The sequence below is a fragment of the Saccopteryx leptura genome, chromosome 6 (genome assembly GCF_036850995.1).
Source record: "Saccopteryx leptura isolate mSacLep1 chromosome 6, mSacLep1_pri_phased_curated, whole genome shotgun sequence".
NCBI classification, from domain to species: domain Eukaryota; kingdom Metazoa; phylum Chordata; class Mammalia; order Chiroptera; family Emballonuridae; genus Saccopteryx; species Saccopteryx leptura.
In genome coordinates this window covers 60,443,565-60,464,038 of record NC_089508.1, presented here as the reverse complement: position 1 = coordinate 60,464,038, position 20,474 = coordinate 60,443,565, and the positions used below count along the sequence as shown (strand labels likewise).

At 36.3% G+C, this 20,474-nt stretch overlaps 1 protein-coding gene across 11 annotated transcripts in view; it reads right to left on the bottom strand.

The window, feature by feature from the left end:
• Window positions 1–20,474, bottom strand: part of SLTM (SAFB like transcription modulator) — a 60,356-nt gene that overhangs the window by 13,659 nt on the left and 26,223 nt on the right. For 6 of the 11 annotated variants that reach the window (XM_066341361.1, XM_066341350.1, XM_066341351.1 and 3 more), the window contains 11 exons: window positions 13,626–13,653; window positions 11,828–12,296; window positions 11,187–11,236; window positions 8,115–8,233; window positions 6,195–6,344; window positions 5,868–5,971; window positions 5,606–5,772; window positions 4,649–4,734; window positions 4,252–4,415; window positions 1,703–1,883; window positions 834–958 (listed from right to left, as the gene is read on the bottom strand). In XM_066341361.1, coding sequence (XP_066197458.1) covers window positions 834–958; window positions 1,703–1,883; window positions 4,252–4,415; window positions 4,649–4,734; window positions 5,606–5,772; window positions 5,868–5,971; window positions 6,195–6,344; window positions 8,115–8,233; window positions 11,187–11,236; window positions 11,828–12,296; window positions 13,626–13,653 — 1,643 coding nt within the window. The remainder of the gene's footprint in view (window positions 1–833; window positions 959–1,702; window positions 1,884–4,251; window positions 4,416–4,648; window positions 4,735–5,605; window positions 5,773–5,867; window positions 5,972–6,194; window positions 6,345–8,114; window positions 8,234–11,186; window positions 11,237–11,827; window positions 12,297–13,625; window positions 13,654–20,474) is intronic. The other 5 variants (XM_066341353.1, XM_066341354.1, XM_066341359.1 and 2 more) reach the window with 3 other exon arrangements.

Sequence of the window (20,474 nt, the reverse complement as noted above, 5' to 3'; positions counted from 1 at the left end):
GCTCCACTGGAGCAAGTTGGCCCAGACACTGAGGATGGCTCCATGGACTTGCCTCAGGTGCTAAAATGGCTCCGACTGCAAGGGAGCAATGCCCCCTAGTGGGCATGCCGGGTGGATATCAGTCCGGGGCATGCTGGAGTCTGTCTCTCTGCCTCCCTGCTTCTCCCAGGTTCTCACGTAAGAAAAATGAATAAATAAAATTATTAGATATAAAAAATAAAATTATTATATGGAAAAGACATGATAAAAATACTTGATATACCATATAATGGTAAAAGTCTAACCAGCAGTATACAACCTTTTCAGTTATATTTAACTTTGGAAAGGTTAGAAAGGAAAGTCCCAAGCACAATTCATTCATTACATCTATTTCTCAACATTATCAACTAAATTTTATGAAACTTATATTGAGAAAATTAAGTAACTATATTACATTTTTGAAATCTATTGCAAATCATAAACACACACAGCAGAATCTGTTTTAGTCTTCCCAAGTTTATGACTTCTGTTCTTTTTGTACTACTGTACAACTCTGTAAGACCTTTGAAAATAGGACTGAGTTTGAAAACCACCACTGAAGGCTACTATGACCATGTATTTCCAGTCACAATGGGAAAACATCTGGCATTAGGACGGAAAAAGAGAAAGAAAGGGAGGCTCTTCCTACTTGACAATGCACTAGGTCCACTCCTTGACTGCAATCGTGCCCGTCCCTGTTGATCACAACCTCTTATTCCAGTGATGGTTGCCTGTAGCTGCTAGTTCTTTAGTTAGTTTTGGCTTGAAAGGAGTAAGGTAGCAAGTGTAACTATAAGAAGGAAAGCAGCAACTACCTATGATCTACATCACGTGGGCGTTTCAGAGAATTCCTTTTTTCTTGTTCATAACGAAGCTGCTGCTGTTGCCTCCTCAACTCCTCCCGTTCTCTAGCAATACGCTCAGCTTCCTTACGACGTTCCTTCAGACAACAGAGGGAAGAACCAACCAAAGCAAAATGAAAACATAAGGTAAGTATATATGCAACCTTGGTTTAATCCTGTCATTAAGAAATCATCACAGGCAAGCACTAAGCAAAACACTTGGGACATATGTGTATATATAAAAACAAATCTGACTCCAGGATTCAGTAATCTAGGCTACGGCTACTGTTTTGCAACATTAAACATAACAGAGTTTAGGTGGTGAAAGGTGGCAAGTAACTGGGAAGGTCAGATTTAGTTTAATCATTTAACTGAAACAAAAGCAACTACATACAGGGAATAAGAAATAGGGTTCTTAATATGTATGGACTCTTAAGGGCCTTAAAATCTTGAATGCAAATCTGCAGAGAGGCATTATTTCCTTCCAGCCTTGGGAAATCATTCCCACTATAATATGTAAGGAAATAGTATTTTCTAAGTTTGGGATAGTGACAGAGCCTGGATTACAACTACTCTGGACTCAGAGTCCTATGCTCAGACTATTAGGCTGCCATGATATCGCAGAGCTCAAGTTCTTACAAATTAGCTAAAACAAAGTCACTACTTAAATATATTTGTAACTAGCACCTAATTCATTGTTATCTTTCAGGGACACTTAATAAATGATCATAAACTGAACTCATTCTATAGAAGCTTTACAAAAGTAAAGCAAATTTCAGGGTAAAAATCACAGGGTTTGAAAAAGATCAGTTATTTAAGATGAAAAGATTTTCTGACTGCACCTGTTCAATACGAATGCGTTCCCTTTCCAAGCGTTCGCGTTCCATTCTCTCTCTCTCTAGTTTTTGCCTTTCAATTTCTAGGCGCTCTCTCTCTCTCTGTAAGCGTTCCCGTTCTTCCCGTTCACGAATTATTCTAATGCGTTCTCGCTCTCGACGCTCTCTTTCTGCAATCTCTCTTCGTCTAACAAAAATCAGTATTTAGAAATACTTAAAAATTATGCTAGCACTGTGTAAAAAAGAATAGCTTTTGAATTTGAATTGTTTGAGATGGCAATTTTAAACTTTAACTCAATCTAAGTAGTTTTAATATAATTGGAAAGAAACTCAAAATGAAACTTTAAACAGACCCCAACACTGTCACTTATTTATTACGACTGTCAACTGAGCAGCTGAATTTTAGAATAGTTGTTAGATGACCCCTATAAATAAGAATCCCACTATAATAGCCCATTCATCAACTGCCATTTTAAAAAGGAGATATTCTACATATATGAATTTATAAAACTACAACCTCTATTGTTTTTGATAGAAATATTTCCCGGTATCTAGTGTATATTCTATCTCCTTAAACAAGGTATGTCTTACTCTGATGACCTGGGATCATACTCATCAACATAGATGATATGTAATGAAATGGTGGCCCTTACGGGCTTTTTTTTTTTTTTTTTTTTTTTGAGTATTCATTGGCCCATAATAGATGGCTCTGGGTAATATGAAATTTTGAGCCAGGAAGCAGTTCATATGTTTGCTGACGTGAATGAACTGGCTGTATTAGACTCTTAATCATTATTGTCATTTCCTCACTCTGTGGAGCTCAGTGCACTTTGTCTCTCAGTGTCTTCCTCCAGCAACCTAGTGGTTCTCAATGGGCCATACTCCCATGGACATTGAAGGGGCATTTTTTTTAATGATTACAATGAACATGGGGCTGCTACCAGCATTTAGTGAGTGGGGACCACAGATTCTAAATGTCTTATGATGCACAGGATAGTCCTGCCAACAAAAAACTGTCCAACACTCTTAATAATCTTTCAAATGACATATGGACATTTATGTCATTAAAACAAAACAAAATCAACCTTTAAAAAATCTGAACCTCAAACTTAACTCATTTCTAATACATGCCAGGTTGGCTTGTTTGCTTTGTCATAGTTTTATATACACTACAATGTCCAGGAATGCAACTACCTGTAAAAAAAAAAGGGAAAATAATACCTTGAGACCTTCACCAAGAGTTGTTAACCACTTGAGAAATCATGTCATATGTCAACACCACTCCTGGTTTTTGACTCACCAATACGACACACCACTATCAGTCTATTTGCAGCTGTCACATTTTCACTGAGTCTAAAGAGGGGTGCAAACTCGGACTACTTCATTAGGTCTTCTGGACAGTCATGCCTAAATGTTCATATCTGGAATACATGCTTCATTATCAATTACTTTGATTTCTCTATTATATTAGAATTCAGGCATAATATTGCTGTTTTGGAAGTAGTTTATATAAGTAGGTATCTTATACATCAATTTTATTTCAGAATAAACGGTACTGCAACATATTTTTATATAAAGGGGGTGTCTGAGAGTTTTGAGGATTGCTGCTCTAGTAGGTACTGCTCTCACTCTTCTCAACTTGTTGTCATCTAAATAGGAAGCTCAACAAACTGGAACTTCACCAAAAAAAGGGAAAATGGGTTCTGAGTAATGCACAGATTATTTCCTTTTAGTAAAGTGTGTGGCAATCAGTATTATTTAAGTTGATAAAAATATCTGGTAGTTCCTAACACTCTTGTGAATGAAGAGATGAAATCTCATGTAAGTTACCTCTCAATTAGATAAGTTAATATCTGGAAATTTATATTAAAAATAAAAACATTTCACAGAATATTTTAAGTGTCATCCAGAAATTAATGTACAAAAAAGTTTAGGTAAAATGGCACTCATGGTGAACAGCTAAGATACAGCCACCAAAAATGGAAATGTTTTGTTCTGTTTCTTTAAAGAGGATTCTTGGTTTGAGATAGAGCTCGAACAAAATAAGGTTTACAGGGCTAATCTTCCTTCACTTGGGCTCTAATCCAAAGTACGATAAATTTTTCTTAGTATGTCGGTATACTATTTGAACACTGTAGCTTACATTGAGACTATCTTATCTCAAATATCAATTTTTCCTTTAAAGTCATATCTTTTATGGCAGCAACTTTGAAGAGGAAAGAGCATTGGACTTGGAGTCAGAAGACTTGGGTCTGAGTCCCGACTCTGCCACTCATTAGCAATGTGGCATTGGAAGAGTCATTTAGCCTCTCTGGGCCTCTTTTTTTTTTTTTCCTTTATATAATGGGCATGAATAACCTTACAGGACTGTTGAGATAGAGATAATAGATGGAAAGACACTTTTTAAATGGTAAAATGCCATGCAAACTTGAGAAATAATTAGGTTTTACTGTACTTCTTAAAAATGGCAAATAGCTTTCTGTTGCAATAGAATTTCCAATAACATTACATATGAACCTATAAGAAATGACAGATATAAAATAGACTTTTTCTACCTTCGAAGTTCCATTGCTTGTCGCAATCTTTCAAAACGAACTAAATGTTCTCTCAGTCTTTGTTCCTTCATCTTTTCAAAAGGTAAGATGTCTTTCTTTCTGTAGTCTTTGTCCCTTTTTTTATCTAGGCTAGCTCTCTCCTTTTCCTTGCTTCTTCCATGAACCTATAGAAACAAGAATTATTAACAGGATTTTTATGTGACAATAATTTTGGGTTTTGTTTTTCACATTCAGCTGGTTATTTAAAAAGCTTAAATGAGTAATAACATTCCCTTTTTCTTAGATTTTCTAGCATGGAATTATTAGAGGTAATTACAGAGGAAGATTACAGAGATATTGAATTATTTTTTTCTAAAAACAGGTGGAATTGTATGTAACATCCATCTCAGGGACTTACTTTCTCATATTTTCCTCTTTTTGATGGCCTACAATGATCTCCTTTCGTCTGGTCTAGTATTACCATATGTCCAGGACTCTTTGATCCTAAGAGAAAAAAAAATTAGATAAATGTCTACAAAGTATTTCTAATTTAAAAAATATAATATGAAAATGCTGAATTCTTAGATAACTATTCACAAACCAATACATGAAATTAGAAAAAGCTACTTATTTTATGAGAACATAAATGCAAAGTTTTTAGAAATAGCTCAAGCTGCTAATGCAAATATTTACAGTGATACCGAAAGATCCCAACTCAACTATACAGCTACCAATCAATAATGGTTTTGAGTCAGCCCACATTTCATAGTAAAGAGGCTTAGTGGGATGGACACTTATTTTTTTAAATTTCTTTTCTTTTTTTATTCAGTGAGAGGAGGGGAGACAGAGACAGACTCCTGCATGCCCCCAACCGGGATTCACCCGGCAAGCCCAACAGGGGGCGATGCTCCATTGCTCAGCAACTGAGCTCTTCTTAGCACCTGAGGCAGAGGCCATGGAGCCATCTCAGTGCCTCGGGTCAACACATTCCAATCAAGCCATGGCTGCAGGAAGGGGAGAGAGAGAGAGAGAGAGAGAGAGAGAGAGAGAGAGAGAGAGAGAAGCGAGAGGAAGGGGGGTGGAGAAACAGATGGGCGTTTCTCCTGTGTGCCCTGACCAGGAATTAAACCCGGGACATCCACACGCCGGGCCAACACTCTACCACTTGAGGCAACCAGCCAGGGCCATATTTGTTTTCTAAGAGTAGAAGAAAAGACGATTAGTCCTACTAGAGCTCCTTTTCTAAAACAGTAACACCTAACAATAAAGTTTTAAATATTTATCTGGTTTGTAATTTCAAGTTTTCTCTTCCACTGTAAAAATTAAGTTGTAGAGTGCATTAGAAAGAGTTTGAGAAGAGAGGTATGTAGCATACTTATTCGTTTCTTTTCTTCACTTTTTTTAATAAATTCTGAAGTTTGGCCACTTGATCCATTATCATTCTTCTCATCTTTACCTTCTATTTTCTTAGTATCCTTGCTTTCTTTTTTTTCAGATTTCTCAGATGACCTTTTCTCTTCTTTTTTCATAGAGGCTTGTGTCCTGAACATAGCACCCCACACAAAAAAACAGAATAAGAACTACTTCATAGGTGTACCCAGAAAAGTCCATGTATTATAAAAAAAATAAATCCTTACTTGCTACTTCTATCACTCATGGTTTTTTTGTCCCCAGAACTTCTTGAACTACTCTTTTCATCATTTTCTTTCTTTAATTCTTTCTTAGAAGGATCACCTTTAACCTGAAAGGTTTAAACAGAAAAAAATCTTTGTTTTAGATGTACATTTTTATGACTTTAAAAAGTATGCTGATGGTAGAAAATCTCTAACCATAAAAGCAAAAAAACGAAAATGAATGCATAAAAATAAAAATCATTCTTAATTCTATGCCCTACTGGTGTAACATCTTTAAATTGAATTACTAGTCCTCAAAGTAACCTCCCTTTTATAGTGAGGCAATCTTACTTTTTCAACAGAAATCAGTTGTCCATGCAGTTCAGTGCGATGAAGATGTGCAATGCATCTGGACACCTCTGTGCTTGAAGACATAGTTACTATGCCATAGCACTTGGCCCCAGGACTTCGAGCATTTGTAACTACCTTTGCACTCAGAACCTGCAAAATAAGATTATACTTTAGAAAGTTTTACAATTTCACAACTACACATATTTATAAACAGACAAAACTTCAAAACTGAGACTATTCAAGTTAAAGGATCTTTTCAGATACGTAAAACACAATAAAGGATAAATTTAGCATAAACATGTTTCATAGTCTCGTGACCATCATCTACCTGGCCTATAAATACTTAGTAAATATTCAAGGAACAATTAAAGCATCAAAGCAATTTAACCTACTATTTTAGTTTCTCTTTAACTTTTTAAAATACATAGCCAAAAAACAATTAGTTACATCGATGAAGTAATATAGTACACTTAATGAAAGCAAAAATATTCTCAATTAGATTTGGGCCAAAATTTTCCTATTATAAGTACCTCCTAAATCTCTTAGAGGGGAAAAAATAGGATAAGATTCTAAAATGTTTCTAAATGAGGTTTAACATTGGTCTACAGTTACTATAAGAAGTTTTCAAAATCAATCAGCCATGTGCATTATACTTTAAAAAGACATACTTTTCATTGATGACCTTTAAAAATGCTTATGAATATAAAAGTGACAAGTACTTTCAATTCTATAAAATGAATAGTTAGATGAGAATAAAATATGACAATAGTGAGAAGAAAAGTGAGAGAGCAATCTAGTGCAGAACAGTGAGGAGCACAGATATAATGGCAGGACAAAGTAAACAGGGATTTAGGAAGTTGTAAGGCATAGGTGGCTGTAACTCAGCTTTCATCTTCAACTTTGGGAAAGGCCAACTTGACCCAACAGCAATTTCATCAAGTGTGTAGTATCCTTATACAGTTTTAATACTAATAAATGCCATCATTAAAATACTGTTTTTATATCTCTAACAATAAATTACTGAAAATACAACAAAAAGTATACCACAGATGATCATGGGACTATAATTCTCATGTTCCGTATCAGTCACCTATAAGAACTCTTAAGTTAGAGAAAAGAAAAAATCAACTCCTAAATTAAACAGAATAGATTTTTATTATATTTATTAGTGGCTATTTACCAATATTGATTTAATAAATATTTGAAAGCCTACCATGTGCACACATAGTCTATAAGGTCTCTGTTATCAAAGAACTTACACTAGAGTAGGTTAACATATGATGTAGCTTAAAATGTAATGTAGAGAGTAGTGACTGTCCTAAGGGTTTCAGAGCAACTGCAATTCAATGCAACAACTATTAATTGAATATTCGATTCATTATTGACTATTTCCCTCTCCCATTAGTTCTTCCTTATATGTCAGAGAGACTTTTTCTAATGAACCAAACCACAAGAAAGCCTACCCCTTTCGCTCTCTTTGCACCCTATATTCTACCATCACAGTACACAGTACTTCTGATTATATTTTTTACCAGTTTTACATTTATCTCCAGCACTGTATCAGAATCTGTATGATTACAGGGACCACATCATTTTTTTTCCAATTCTATATCCCATCGCCTAATATTAGTCTAGTTCTATTTTGCAGGTGACCAAATCAACCTCAACAATCCTAGGTCCTAGAAAAATCATGATGAATGTGATGAATAAAACTCAGTCCTTGGCTTAAGTGGGCCCAAAATATCAGCTTTAAATGCAGATTCCCCAGGACTCAGAGATAACATGATGAAATGCATAATTAACACATAACTTAATAATTATGCTGATAACAGTCCTAAAAGATTTTATATAATACTGTTTTGAATTCCTGTTTCAAATGGAGATACTAGAAAGATGGATAAAAAGGTAAAAAGAATGTACCTTTCCATATTTGCCAAAGAGGTTCTTCAAATCAGCAGCTTTGGTATTAGAAGAAAGTCCACTAACCCAGATGTTTTTAGTTGAGCTTCCACTGCTACCACCAGTACTAGTTGTACTTCCTAGAATAGATTTAATGTCAGATGTTTAAGTATCTCAATTGGATTTAAAAAAATTATTAGAACTGTATTATTTGAAAATTACAAAAACTTCTCATTTAATTTTGACAGTATGACCTAACTATATCAAAACCAACCACAATAACAGGCAATACAACTACAATGAGAAAACAAGTCTGAACACTGCATACTTCCTACTATGTGAGTTTAGTGGGTAAAAAAAACCAACCACATGTCTTAAACTTGTGCTGTTAAATATAATAATTTATACTCTACCACAGCACTAAATAAATACAGGCAACCAGGAAGCAGTTATCTAGGAATGTAAGACTGCTTAATTACCTGTATTTGTTATGGACTTTAGAGCCTGAAAAATTGGGAGTGCAAGAGGGGAAGTCAAACAAGGGATAAACTTTTCAAGAATTTAAATGTTTAATAAAAAGACTAGCCAAGCAGCTCATTTTTATTCTCTACTGGAGAAAGAGTAAGGGGAATTGGGAATTATATGCAGCTGGATAATGCTGGATTCAATATAAGACAATCTTCTAAGAAACAAATTAATTACAATAATAAAAACAGAAACCTTAAAATTCTTAGAATAGCTACATAGTTATATGAATCATTTCTGTTTTATTCCCATATGCAAATTACAGTTTCACATAACAGATTCCATTTCTTAGAATATAGGCCTAGTCAGTCACCCTTCAGTGCTTTTCTTCAAATGTGCTGTTCTAGAAGGGTAATTTTCATTCATTTGACTTTATTTAGAAAGGAATTCTTATCCACTTTAAGAGAAACAGTATAGAAGCAATTAAAAATGACAATTTTAATAACTTCAATATATATGTAAAAAGTAAAATTTTCGGCCCTGGCCGGTTGGCTCAGTGGTAGAGCGTCGGCCTGGCGTGCAGAAGTACCGGGTTCGATTCCCGGCCAAGGCACACAGAAGAAGTGCCCATCTGCTTCTCCACCCCTCCCCCTCTCCTTCCTCTCTGTCTCTCTCTTCCCCTCCCGCAGCCGAGGCTCCATTGGAGCAGAGATGGCCCTGGCTACAACAGAGCGACGCCCTGGAGGGGCAGAGCGTCGCCCCCTGGTGGGTGTGCCGGGTGGATCCCGGTCGGACGCAAGCGGGAGTCTGTCTGACTGTCTCTCCTCTTTTCCAGCTTCAGAAAAATACAAAAAAAAAAAAAAAAAAAGTAAAATTTTCAAAGCTTTTAAAAACATGCTACAAATTTTAAAAAATTATGCAGTGTAGACTTATGAGAAAACATTAACCTGACGTATTTTAAATATTAATGGTTGCTGCATTTCTATTCTTCAGAAATATATTTATCAAAAGGATCTGTTTTATCTTACAAAATAGTAACAAGAAGTTTATATCTTTTTTATGTTACCAGTAACATTTGGGCTCACATGCTTCTCTAATTACATATTTAAAAATTTTTTTTTTAATCTTTTTTTTTCTTCTTTTTTTTTTTAATTTATTCATTTTAGAGAGGAGAGAGAGACAGGGGGGAGGAGCTGGAAGCATCAACTGTCATCTGTGCCTTGACCAGGTAAGCCCAGGGTTTCGAACCGGCGACCTCAGCACTTCCAGGTCGATGCTTTATCCCACTGCGCCACCACAGGTCAGGCTATTTAAAAATTTTTAATAGGAAAAAAACATTTAACCAAGACTACTACTTCTGAATTAAAAAGAAAACACAGTAAGACTCAAACATAGTGAGCAGGCTGACAGCTATCGGGGCTGGGGCTGGGTAAAGGGGTGAAGGGATTGATAAAAAATCAGACAAAAAAGAGAAAAACTCACAGACACAGACAACAATGTGGTGACTGCTAGGGAAGGGGAGGTGGAAGTGGCCATGGGGGATAAATGGTGGCTGGCGAAGAGTGGACTTGGGTGGGTGAACACACAATACGGTGTACAGAAGAAATGTGTTGTAGAATCGGCATCTAAACTCATAATTATTTTAACCAGTGTCATCCCAATAAATTCAATTAAAAAAGATAACAATAAGTTATCTTACCTATTAAACAAAGCTGTACGGGATGTAGGTATTATAATTAATTGTAAATTACTAAATCAATTATAAAATTTCCAACTATTAAAATATGCCAAGAAAATAGAATAAATAAACCATATAGGACACACAACATTCCTTTTTGGGGGGACTGTAGAGGTACCTTAGGACTTTGCATTATCTGAATGGAGTTACTTGTCTTAAAATACTTTTTTAGAAAACAAGAAATAGTTTTCATGTAGACTGCATATGTCTCAGATGGAACTATAGCACACATCTGTGAGCTAACCAAACTTCCCAATAACAGGAAGCAATGAAATATTGCACCTTTACAAGAATTTAAAGTAAAACTACTATCCTACATAAGATTCCATCAACTCAAGATAAGTCAAAATAGAAAGTAGATTCTGAAGAATTAAAATATACTGCATACTAAAAGTTGTACCCTGAAGAATGAAAAACATAAAACCAAATGTTGAAGACTGATTTTCCTTTAAATATTATACTCCACAAATATATATTACAGTAATATAACTTATAGCACATTTCCTACCAGAAAGAACAGGGAAAGGTTATGGTAGTGTGTAGGAGCTACAAATGATTGCAACTAAAGATAATATACTTCTGAAAATATAATGTAAAAAAATGAAGTATCTATTATATCAGCATTCAATATAGTTGCTTGAAAACAATGATAAAAGCACATTCCAAATGGGTTTTTAGCATACCCAAACCAGTTACAAATTAACTAAAGAGTAATGCTTCAACCACATCAAAATTATAGTATAGTCTAACTCCAGTTTATACAAAGGCCATCCAAAATTTTAGTACGTCAATTATAAGGACTAAATGTCAAAAGAAACACCATGTAAATATTCCTTTTTAAATGAATATTTGCAATTTTGTACAAAATAAATAGGAAAAACCCACATTACCTTTGTCATCTTTGGATGATGTCTTGCTGTCTTTGGATTCCTTTGAAGAGCTAAAGAAGCAAATCACCAGAAGAAAATTGAAAACAAAAAACAAAGAAACAAAAATCGAATAGCTTGACATTGACTATATTTCAAACTGGCACTATTCACAAAAATTAACAATTCCAAAGGCCTAGATTAGGTTATTTGAACAAATGATTCCCTCAGGATTCTTGCACTGATTTTCCCCAAGATGCCTGAAGATCTAGATTTTTCTGACAATTCTATTCAGTGGATATATGGCCATCTTCTCCAGATTTCAGGACTGGGACTTGACTTCATTTTGTGTTGTTAGGACTGATAGTTGTTCATTAACCATCATCACAAGGATTTTTAAAAATAAAACAAAAAAATTGTCAATTTGAAAAAAAAACAAAAACCAAATATATGCTGACAATTCGACAATGCAATCAGTAGAACACACTGCATATTATGAAGATCTTGAAATTTTTTTAAAGTAACTTATGACGGTCAAAAATATTATAGGCAGGATCATAAGTACTAATTACTGTACATGGTCTTGAAGCCACCCCCTTAATGTAGAGTGATCTTATTGAATGCTGGAATTCAGTATTGTAAAGAACTGACATAGAAAAACAAACCTCTTTGCTTGACCAGAGGCCCCAGTAGACGAGGGCCCTTTCTTCAAAGTATCCTTTTCTTTGTCTCCAGATTCTGCTTTCTTAGAACCTTCTCTGGCTTCCTTCTCGACCGGATCACCCTTCACGCAGTCTTCCTTCTTACCATCTTTACGGTTCGCATTCATCTCATAATCCTTGCTTTCCTTCTCCGGGCTCTGTGCAATGACGTCCTGCTCATCTTTTGGCTTACTTGCTTCAGAATCTGTAATTTTCACATTTTTACCTGTTTCTAGGAGGTCATCACCATCAAAATCCAGAGTGATGGCATCTTCAGCCTGGATTGTGACCGAGATGTTGTCATCCTCAGCTTCTTTCACAGTCGCATTAGCTTCCATCTCTTCATGAGCTGTGTGATCAGCCTCAGCTAGGTTCCCTTCTGAAGGAAGAGGTTTAGATACTTCTTGTGTATCATCACCAGAACCTGCTATATCTAAGAGGATTTAACAGGAATAAATATGGCAAAACAAGAAGTTTAAACAATTTCATATTCATAAGCTAGAATAGGACCTAGAAAATATAAAGCCAGATATTAGCACTGATGGAAGGTTAGGGAAAAAAAAACACAAGGGTATTAACTAATATAAACAATCCTTTACCCAGGATCACTTATTCTTCATGGAAAAAATTGATTTCTACATACAGATACCAAACAACAAAAGTGTGAAAATGGTTCCATCCAGAGGATACCAGCTCTTCATTTCTGATTATAAGTTAATGGCATATGGAAGATTGTTGTTCCTCCAGGAGATAGTGACGAATGTGATGATTTGTTATTCAATGTTCGAAGCATCTTGGAATTTAGCCCTTGTGACCTTCAGAACTCCCACGATGACGTCTTGAAAGGTCACAGCCTGAGGATATCAGTCAGTCTGCAAAGTATTTCAGGGCCCCATCTTTTTCGCTCTTCTTATTCAATTCTTGGGTAGTCCCGAATTATGGAAAACTGCTACAGAAGGCTCCAAAGATGGCCTGCTCCATTATGTTCAGGAAGTTGATCATTTCCAGTCTTCATCCTGTCCTTCAGTCCCACTATTATCATTTTCAAAAATGTCTTGCACTTCCCCAAAATAGAAAGGCTTCCAGTATATGAGATTTTCAGTCAGTAGTTTTACTTCCTCATTGTTTCCAGGTTTTTTATTCTGTCTTGGTTAGAACCCTGCTCCATGTCTTTTCTAGTCCAAAGGAGGATCCTTTGACTTCTGTCCAAGAACTCGTCCATAATCTTGTACTGACCGCAAGTATTGCTACAATGTCCCTGTAATCGTATTGGATGAGACAGATCTCCTAAATTACTAAAACTGTCAGAAGACTGTATGAATGTTTGTCTAAGCAGCAAACAAAAAGTCAGTCTCCTGGTCACCCACCATTTTTAGGAATAGTTGCAGAATTAACTATCTGTTTATATATGCTATAACTCCAGCAAGCACATATGAGTTACTGCAGTGCCAGTCTTAAGGATGCAATCCACTTACCGTATGCCAGGTTTTGTTTCTAATTAATATCGGATCAAATGAAAAAATGGCATTGCCCACTACAGTAACTGATTGTACCGTTAAGTTAGAACAAACCTTAAGTGTGAAAAAAAATTAAAACCAATTGAAAAATAAAATCAAGATACTAACAATTCACTAAATTGATAAATTTTAAAAGTACGCTTATTTTAAAAATAAGATTTCAAATAAGGAATGCTTTATTTTCACATATTTACTGTTTTTCTAAATGTCAGCAATTTTTAAACTCTACTTAGCATCACACATACCTTTCTCATTTTCTTCTTCCTCACCATCCTGAAATTCAAAGAATAATCAAATGTAAAATGAAATCACTTAAAACTGGATTTTAGTAATGGTATCAGCTACCTTAAACTGGTATAGAACTTAACAACATCAGTTAGGGAGACCTATCACTAACAGATGTAGAATATTCCAATAAAAACCAGAGTCCATTTAGAGAAATGTGGCATATGCCTACTATATAAGATTTTAGACAAGAAAACAGGCAATTCTATCAAAAATTAGATCAACAATGAACTGGATTACTTTATTTTCAATATTCAAAGCTAGTTTATATAACCGAAACCTTACTCCTATTAAGAACTGTCAATAAAAAGAATAACCTGATTACTTTTTATAACTCAGTTCACTCTTAAGGCATATTATAACCTCAACACATATACTTTCATGAGCTTTAATGCACATTAATAGACAAAATAAACAAAAAATACACTCCCTTTTTAGGCATTTCAAAAGTAAGAAGACTATAGAAGTAGTTTGTTTCAAATTATTCACTCCTTCTTATCTGTTAAAAATAAATTCATAGTTGTCATAGACATCGGTGGCCAGCCACTTTAAAAATGGTTATTTGTGCTATAGGTAATCAAAACAAGTAACACATTTTTTTTAATGATTTTAAAATGTGATCTTCATCTAATCTAAAATTAAGCATGTGCTAGCTTGAAAACAGATATACCTCAGAGAAAAAAACCTTACTTACACCAAGCAAATACTGCAAAAATCCCTGAACTAATCACACAAAGATAGAACCAACATTTTCCCAAATGAAAGATCATAACAAATAAGCAAAGTAATATGCATTATAATCTCAGTAATGAAAAAAATTGAGGGGTGTTTTAATTTATAACTTTAAAAAATAAAACCTGTGTAGAAGTAGGTCATTTTCGGTCAAGCTTGTGTGAATTTGGCAAAGTATCCCCTGGAAGGATTTGTTAAAAACACAGATTGATAAATGAAAGTTTCTGATTCTGGTCTACAGTAGGGCTAGCTAGAGAACTTGCATCTCTAACAAGTTTTCACGTGATGCTGATGCTGCTGGTCCAGAGACTACAATTTAAGAACCACTCACATGCATTAGAATGATAGCCTAGCAGTTAAAAAACTTACAGCAACATTTAACCATAAAAAAAAACACAAAAAACTTTAAATACACTAAAGCAATGTGACGGAAATTAAAAACACTGAATCAACTAAGCCTTAAGCTTAGAAAGTAAAATAGTGCAAAATAACTTGATTATTGATAGCAGTATAAATCTTATTATTATATAAATCCATTATTTTGTGCTCTAATCTCTTAATTGTTGTACTGGAATATACTGTTACTGACTTTAGTTGTAATCATTAGGTTTCTAACCTGCAACATTTAGAAAGGAAAGAAAAATGCTTTAACTTTGGTGGAGCAATAGGCAGTGTGATAGCACAGAATGAGTTATGCTGGAATTACTGATACATCTTTTTCTTACAAACTCTCTTTCACTTTAGTAATTTATCTTGGAGGATAAGTAAACTGCAATATCTGAACTTTTACTTAAAAGCAGAACAAGGCCCTGGGCCGGTTGGCTCAGTGGTAGAGCGTCGGCCTGGCGTGCAGAAGTCCCGGGTTCGATTCCCAGCCAGGGCACACAGAAGCGCCCATCTGCTTCTCCACCCATCCCCTTCTCCTTCCTCTCTGTCTCTCTTCCCCTCCTGTAGCCAAGGCTCCATTGGAGCAAAAGATGACCTGGGCGCTGGGGATGGCTCCATGGCCTCTGCCCCAGGTGCTAGAGTGGCTCTGGTTGTAACAGAGCGATGCCCCAGATGGGCAGAGCATCGCCCCCTGGTGGGCGAGCCGGGTGGATCCTGGTCGGACGCATGTGGGAGTTTGACTGCCTCCCCACTTCCAGCTTCAGAAAAATACAAAAAAAAAAAAAAAAAAAGGTAGAACAAGTAAACTTAAGAAATGTAACTTGCATCTCCTTTATCTACCTGTGGTGCCAACAGCACACCACTTCCAAATTAATTTTTTAAGGATGGAATATAGACAGGTCAAAGAAAAAAAATGGCCAAATTATCCGCTATTCTAAAAAGTAAAATTTAAATACTGTGATGTAAAAAGAAAAATTCTTTCTGTTATACTTCCTACCAATTAGAAATGTGATTTCTAGCTGCTAAACATACTAGTAAGATTTGCCTTATTTGGCTGATAAGGTTTTAGGTATTTATCCTAATTATTCAACATGTCTTCTGAAGGATTTCATAATTCTAGTTTCTTAAAATAGTGCTTCATTATAGACTTAAATACCCAAGGAGAAGACTCTTACCAACCAATTACTATGAGGGTAAGGGAGGAGCACAAAACCAGGGTTAGTAGAAAAGATGAGCCATGTATCAGTGCCTATTTATTCACTGTGTGGGTATGTGCAGTAAACACAGCACTACTAACATTAAACCAAAAGTCAAATATAAGCCTCAAAATCCTTGCAATAAAGAAACAAACCAAGAAATACAAGAAAATGGGAAAATATTTCTGTCTAAATGATGTATATGCACAGACATGATACAAGCCCAAAGCATCTCTATTTCTATTTTATCCTAGATGCTACGATTACTAAGAGACAAAGTCAAGGTTAAGACTTATTTTTCAATTAACAAAGTGTTTGCTATATACCCATTCTATTACCTTCTCCTAGGTTAATCTTGTAATACATGTACATATCACGTGCTAGATAAGAAGACCTCTTCTGGAAGGCCTCCTTTCCCTGACTTGTATGTAAACATTGTACTTAACCTGGCTGATTTAAAACAAACCTTCAAAATAACCTCATCTACCCAGCAATATGCTAAAGATCACAGAAAATACAAAATATCTGGCACATAATAAACACTCAATAGTTGTTGAATTAATTTATTGAATAAATGTAGTGGAGCACTACTATTTTTAGGAAGGACTGAATAACTGTTCATTTATATATAAAGCGCTTAACTTCAGCACTATGGAAGTACAATAGAATTCACAAAACATTTACTAGTGTGATTTAGTGAAAAGAATATCAGATTAGGCATTATGAGACCTAGGTATTTATACTGTCTTTACCACCAAAACAGTTTACCTCTGTGGTACTGTCATCTAAGTGAAGTTTACCTATAAAATAGAGATAGCATATGACCTAAATAGGATATACAGGATTAAATTAAGATAATGTACATAAAAATTTTTTGTAAAAGGTAAAGCATTACATAAGAGATATTACACAAAGCTTTATGGAGGCGATGGAGATAAATCTGGCTTTGAGAGGTATCTAGACTTCATAAGACAAAAAAAGGAAAGCTCTTCAAGTTAGTGAACATCAGAGGCAAAGGCAGAGAAAGGAATACACATGGTACAATCATGATAGACAGAAGAGACTGAAACTAGAGGAAATTTTTAAGAATTAAAGCATTAGCAAATATATATATTTTTGAGAAAAATTCCCAGAAAATTCTCAAGTAACTGGTATCTCAAAGCCAGTAAAGCCTGACCAGGCGGTGGCGCAGTGGATAAAGCGTCGGACTGGGATGCAGAGGACCCAGGTTCGAGACTCCGAGGTCGCCAGCTTGAGCACGGGCTCATCTGGTTTGAGCAAAAGCTCACCAGCTTGGACCCAAGGTCGCTGGCTCCAACAAGGGGTTACTCAGTCTGCTGAAGGCCCGCCCATGGTCAAGGCACATATGAGAAAGCAATCAATGAACAACTAAGGTGTTGCAATGCGCAATGAAAAACTAATGATTGATGCTTCTCATCTCTCTCCATTCCTGTCTGTCTGTCCCTGTCTATCCCTCTCTCTGACTCACTGTCTCAGTAAAAAACAACAACAACAACAACAATAATACAAGTAACCACTAAATACACATGTTCTGTGTTCAGATCTACGATTAATCCTCACATTAATCTAGCAGGAAGGAATTATGTTTATTTTATAGACATAGAAACTGACTAAGAGAACCTGCCAAACAAGAGAAGTGAAGGCAAAGATAAATGAATGGGACTACATCAGAATAAAAAGTTTTTGCTTAGCAAGAGAAACTGATATCAAAATAAATAGACAGCCAACTAAATGGGAAATGTTATTTTCAAACAACAGCTCAGATAAGGGCCTAATATCCAAAATTTATAAGGAACTCATAAAACTCAACAACAAACAAACAATCCAATAAAAAAAATGGGAAGAGGACATGAACAGACACTTCTCCCAGGAAGAAATACAGATGGCCAACAGATATATGAAAAGATGCTCAGCTTCTTTAGTTATTAGAGAAATGCAAATCAAAACTACAATGAGATACCACCTCACCCCCGTTAGATTAGCTATTATCAACAAGACGGGTAATAGCAAATGTTGGAGAGGCTGCGGAGAAAAGGGAACTCTCATCCACTGTTGGTGGGACTGTAAAGTAGTACAACCATTATGGAGGAAAGTATGGTGGTTCCTCAAAAAACTGCAAATAGAACTACCTTATGATCCAGCAATCCCTCTACTGGGTATATACCCCAAAACCTCAGAAACATTGATACGTGAAGACACATGTAGCCCCATGTTCATTGCAGCACTGTTCACAGTGGCCAAGACATGGAAACAACCAAAAAGCCCTTCAATAGAAGACTGGATAAAGAAGATGTGGCACATATACACTATGGAATACTACTCAGCCATAAGAAATGATGACATCAGATCATTTACAGCAAAATTGTGGGATCTTGATAACATTATACGGAGTGAAATAAGTAAATCAGAAAAAAACAAGAACTACATGATTCCATACATTGGTGGAACATAAAAACGAGACTAAGAGACATGGACAAGAGTGTGGTGGTTACCAGGGGTGGGGGGAGGGAGGATGGAGGAGGGAGGGAGGGAGGGAGAGAGTTAGGGGGAGGGGGAGGGGCACAGAGAACTAGATAGAGGGTGACAGAGGACAATCTGACTATGGGCGAGGGGTATGCAACATAATTTAATGACAAGATAACCTAGACATGTTTTCTTTGAATATATGTACCCTGATTTATTAATGTCATCCCATTAACATTAATAAAAATTTATTAAAAAAAAAGAGAACCTGCCAAAGCCACAATATTGTTAGTAACTAATAAAAGTATAATTTGTACCAAATTCTATCTAGTATGATGAACTGCTTAGCATGCGGCCCCCTGAGGCCATTTATCCGCCACCCCCTGCACTTCCCGAAGGGGCACCTATTTCATTGGTGGTCAGTGAGAGGAGCACTGTATGTGGCAGCCCTCCAACGGTCTGAGGGACAGTGAACTGGCCCCCTGTGTAAAAAGTCTGGGGACCCCTGGCTTAGAGGCTAATGCCTAAAGGCTAAGGATTTGAGCTTCAAGTCAAAGCCTGAAGACTAGCTTTAAATAAATAAATCTCTATACAAATATATTGCGTATTTGCTTATTTTTAAAAAGCAAATAATAGAAGGATAAATCATGACATTCAAATTAAACAATAAGAGGATGGGTGAAGGGAACTTTTAGAATATATCTTGACCCTGGCTGGTTGGCTCAATGGTAGAGTGTCAGCCTGGCATGTGGACGTCTCAGGTTTGATTCCCAGTCAGGATACACAGGAGAAGCGAACATCTGCTTTTCCCCCCACCCCTCTCTTTCTCTCTCTTTTTTTTTCTCTCTCTCCCCCACTCCTGCAGCCATAGCTTGATAGGCTCGAGCAACTTGGCCTCTGGTGCTAAGGATGGCTCCATGGTCTCTGCCTTAGGAACTAAAAAATAGCTCAATTGTCCATCATGGCCCAAGATGGGCAGAGCATCACCCCATAAGAGGCTTAGTAGGTGGATTCCGGTCCAGGCACAGGCGGGAATCTGTCTCTCTGCCTCCCCTATTCTAACTTAATTTAGAAAAAAAAATTAGAATATATCTTATCCAATAGCTTTGATTTGGAACCACGTAAATAATTTAAATTATAAAATTAGATTAAATCTAACATTTTATTTGGAAATAATTATACATTCACAAGATGTTGTAGGCTAATTATTTTAAAAGGCAACACCTGAAGACTGAAAATAAAATAAAGTAGGTCAAGCTAAGTATGTATTAACTGGATGGTACAATCACACAGAACAGAACTAGTATAAAATATTGTAATTTGTTTATTCATGGAGGGGTTCACCCTTAGAAGAGCCCTAACTGGGAAAAAAAATCTTAAATTATTTTCAATAAATATATTGGTATTATCATCCTAAGACTGTTGTGGGTATACTGTAAGATAAAGGAAAACATTAACTTAGAAGTATCCCTATGAACTCAATCTCTTTTATCTTAAAAGTAAATTAGGCCCTGGCCGGCTGGCTCAGTGGTAGAGCATCGGCCTGGCATGCAGAAGTCCCGGGTTCGATTCCCGGCCAGGGCACACAGGAGAAGCACCCATCTGCTTCTCCACCCCTCCCCCTCTCCTTCCTCTCTGTCTCTCTCTTCCCCTCCCACAGCCGAGGCTCCACTGGGGCAAACATGGCCCGGGCTCTGGGGATGGCTCCTCGGCCTCTGCCCCAGGCGCTAGAGTGGCTCTAGTAGCAACAGAGCTACGCCCCGGAGGGGCAGAGCATTGCCCCCTGGTGGGCGTGCCGGGTGGATCCCGGTCGGGCGCATGCGGGAGTCTGTCTGACTGTCTCTCCCCGTTTCCGGCTTCAGAAAAATACAGAAAAAAAAAAAAAAAAAGTAAATTAAAGAATATATATTTTCAGGCACTGTACATTCAAAAGAAGTTATTCACAACATGAATAACTCAGTAGCAATGAATACCCCTACCACTGAAATTGCTGTACTGAAATACCATTTA